Here is a 3,951-nt window from a genome sequence, read left to right on the forward strand (position 1 = left end):
TTTAAATACATATGTACATTCCAACATAGAAAGCTGTTTTCGACAATCATTTGTCATCATCAGTGTTTAATATATATATATATATAGGTTTTGAGTGACTTCGCTGCTGTATGTCTTCACTGTGAAGGCGCAACCAAAATTTATTTTTATTACATTTTTACAATTTTTATTATTACAAATTGTTTCTGCATAAATTTATTTGAATACACTTACTTTTGTTCCAAATTCAAATGAAAAACAATGAAATAGAGAATTACTTAGCAACAAAAATATTTTTATGAATTATTGTACTCATAATGCACCCATTGACATTGGTGTTAATGCAACATAAACTTGCTATGAATACAAAGTTAGATAAATAAATTTTTATTTAGTTCATATAATAAGAAAATTGATAGTGAAATGATACACAGTAAATATTATGGAATGTACGATGTATGTGGGATAATTTAAATTTGATCAACAATTAGTGTTAATATCTATTCAGTAGCGAAATATGATGAATGCATTAAATATTTATAGCATGAAGTTAATAGCTCATGAAGAGACATTTAAATAAGGCTCCAATAATATTCACAATAACATGCATTCATTTTCCTCAATTAAATTTTGTTTACGGGTAACTTGGTAACACCCAGCGACATGTATCATCGTTGACAATTTGAATGGAGGTTCTTTGGTAGCCATACTTGTGAGAGTTCAACTGGCAGAGGCCCGACGACTTGCAGTAGTTCAACGAGTCACATTGCCTCGACGCTTCAACACTGCACAGAACCACACAGTTCAATAAGCTGCGTCTCCTCGTCTCGTGCAACACGTTGCCGAGCAACATGACGTTGTATGTCTTCGTCGGCTCATCCATGTACTGCTTCGTCCAAATTGTCTGCGACACATCTGAGCCTCAATTGTGTGTTTAAAATAAAAATCTAGTAAAGTTATTATTTTTAACATTCAAACTGGGGTAGTGCGCCATATATTTGTTGATTCTTGTTACTACTGCTTTTGCAAAAAAAAAACATCTGACGCTTGATGGCAGTGGAAGTTTTATAATTTGTGCGCACCTTTCAGCTGGTAAATATGTAGTGCTTTTAAGATATTAACGTTATTGTTGAAAAATTGTTTTTTAAGCGCGTTTTTTTTAAATGCATCGTAAAAATTTGATGCGTTTCATTGTATTTCGTGTTTGCAATATACATGAATCTGGTAATAATCGTTTTGACAACTTCCATCCTAATTTGATTAGCCATAACTTGTGCATTTCATTTTCACACCAAGTAATCATGGATAAATTTATCAATTAAAAATTAACTCATCCTCTTTATAAGCTGAACATTTAAGAACCGTGGGCGTATTAAGTTTTTTGTTTTAGTCCTTATTATTCCAGCTCTGACATACGCAGAGCCACTTACAATGTTACAGATATATATTATCTATATATCTTTTATTGTGTTCTTCAAATCCTCAACTATTGATTTGAAGCAGCCATCTTCGCCACAAAGGCTGTTTATCCTTTCACACGACGTACACATGTATTTATGTGCACGCGCAAGCACCGCATCATATACGCTGAGTATAGGATAGCTTTTGAGATGTTTGACTCAGTACGCATTTGGACCACTTAAGCCATCTCGCCGGCCAACATGCGACAACTTACGTTGTCTACCCATTTACCAGCCTCAAAAGGATGGACGGCTGGGTCGGCTACCCGGATGAACCTGTAAAAACTGCAGAATTCGAACCTGGGTCGTGGGAGTGGTAGACGGACACGCTAACCACTCGGCCAGGAGACCCCTAAGTGCGCGCTGGTCGTTGGTTTGGTTAAAATTTTTTTTTATTTTTCTAGAATTCGATTCTTGTCAAAGTTGATCTGTTTTTCTTCTTTGGACAAACGAAAAACTGTTAATAACTTATTTTGGATTCGGTATCAATCAAACAGTGGTCGCACAAATGGATCCCATCCACACTACACAATGGTCTTCGCAAATTTTTATTTTTAATTTTTTCAAACTTATTCATATTATCGATGAATGTCTGTAAAATATTATGTGAATATTTAAAAAAAAATTCCCACCTGAAACAACATCAGCAGGATAAACACAAACGGTCAAATATCCAGGCCCACTGACAGGTTGTTGAACGATCAAGTATTGTTGTTTGGGTAAGAAGGAATTGCATTTCAGAATGTGCCACATGGAGACTTGGACCCTATCCGGGTACTGTCCGCAAAACAAATATGCGCCTCTGACTGGTGGCTTGAAAGATGGATTGTCATTTGCCACCCCAACTATGAAGTAATCCATTCTTTGAGCTGGTGATACGAAAAAATTATTTTAAAATAATTGGATTATTATATATATATATATATAATATATAATAGTAATAATAATAATAATAATTTAAAGCATAATAAATTAAAAACATTTAAATACCCAAATCTATGTTAAGATTATCAAAAATAAAATTTAATTTACATTCGGCATTTCGAAAATAAAATTTAATTTACATTATCAAAAATAAAATTTAATTTACATTCGGCATTTCGACTCAACAGTCTTGCATAATCCACAGTGTACGCGCTGGCCATGTCGACACATATCCAGTTTGGTTGTCCAGCGAGGTCTGCAGAGTGGAAACAGTTGCAGGATGAAATATCATTCCCATAGTGACCGTCCACAGCTTTTGACGAATAGAACCAACACGACAGTCCGTAATAAGTGCTAGAAGAGGAAGTGTTTTTTCCCAAGGCTACATTAACTTTTATAGCACAACCAACTGAATTATTAGTTAGCTTAAGCTTAGTTATATTTATGTAATCATTAAAATAAAAATATAAAATAACAAATTACTTTCGATGAAATGCAGCAAAATTATGAAGAACATTGAATTAATTTATTATTATAATGTTGGTCTAATTCTCGAGAGCAGGTTGTTGAAATATTTTTCAGACGCTCACTCACATGAGATCTCGTAACACAGGGAAGCAGTTGAATGCAGCGCAATCAGATGCGATTAATTAACAAGACGTTAAAGGGATCGGTGTATTATATTTATATATATTCTTATTATTTATATTATTATTATATTATTATTTATATATATATATATATATAAATATATGTATATATATTCGATTTATGGACATAAACTCAAGGGATGGTTTTTTAGTTAAGTTTACGCGTATACGTTTATTTATATTATATAGCATAACAATATAAAGTAAATTCATTGACTATTTTAAATGTTGATAACTTAACTAGTTGACATTTTTCTGCCTCTAAAAAATCTGTTATCACTATTGTTAACAGTGAATACACAGTTCATGAAAATTTTTGCTAACATATTTTTTACATTACGGCATCGAAAGTACTGAATGCATGCAACAACTCATGTAGAAATATATGACGCTGTCGATGCGTATGAATGTAAACGATAAACAATCGGCAGTGTGAAACTGTGAACATTATAAAATAGGCATGAACAATAGTGACCTGATATTGCTTCGTTCTTCAATTCAAAATAGAAATTGTTTTCGTACTCGCCACAGACAATAACTGAATTTCTAATCAACTATCTATTTTGAAAAATATTATTTCTCTCTTATAAGCTCTCCTGTTATTCATGTTAGTTAGCAATCGATCCTTTAATTTCATACAAAAATGATTCAATTACATAGGTAACAACACTGGTCTTTTTCGAATAATTTATTCTCAACATTTTCTCAAAATTCTTCATTCATAAGATGTGTTTGTATCTTCGAAGGTACAACTTTTTAATATCGCATGTAACAATAGTAAAAATAAATTATTAAATACAGTCCACTAAAAAAATTTCGTCTCAACCAAATTTAGTTTGACGCGCTTGATGCAAAGGTGTCTTGCAGAGGTTAACCGGAGGAAAATTCGAACGTTTTCACGAAGGGCGGCCAAGATCACGCTGACGATTTCTTTTCGT

At 32.8% G+C, this 3,951-nt stretch overlaps 1 protein-coding gene across 1 annotated transcript; it reads right to left on the reverse strand.

Moving 5' to 3' along the window:
- Positions 1-613: 613 nt before the first annotated feature.
- On the reverse strand, positions 614-2,584 carry HELRODRAFT_172966 (hypothetical protein; the record flags this gene model as incomplete). The annotated part of the gene is made up of 4 exons (XM_009019624.1): positions 614-883; positions 1,716-1,802; positions 2,103-2,308; positions 2,530-2,584. The coding sequence occupies 4 exons, from the start codon at positions 2,582-2,584 to the stop codon at positions 614-616; spliced, it is 618 nt and encodes a 205-aa protein (XP_009017872.1).
- Positions 2,585-3,951: the final 1,367 nt, after the last annotated feature.

The sequence above is a fragment of the Helobdella robusta genome (genome assembly GCF_000326865.2).
Source record: "Helobdella robusta unplaced genomic scaffold HELROscaffold_25, whole genome shotgun sequence".
NCBI classification, from domain to species: Eukaryota; Metazoa; Annelida; class Clitellata; order Rhynchobdellida; family Glossiphoniidae; genus Helobdella; species Helobdella robusta.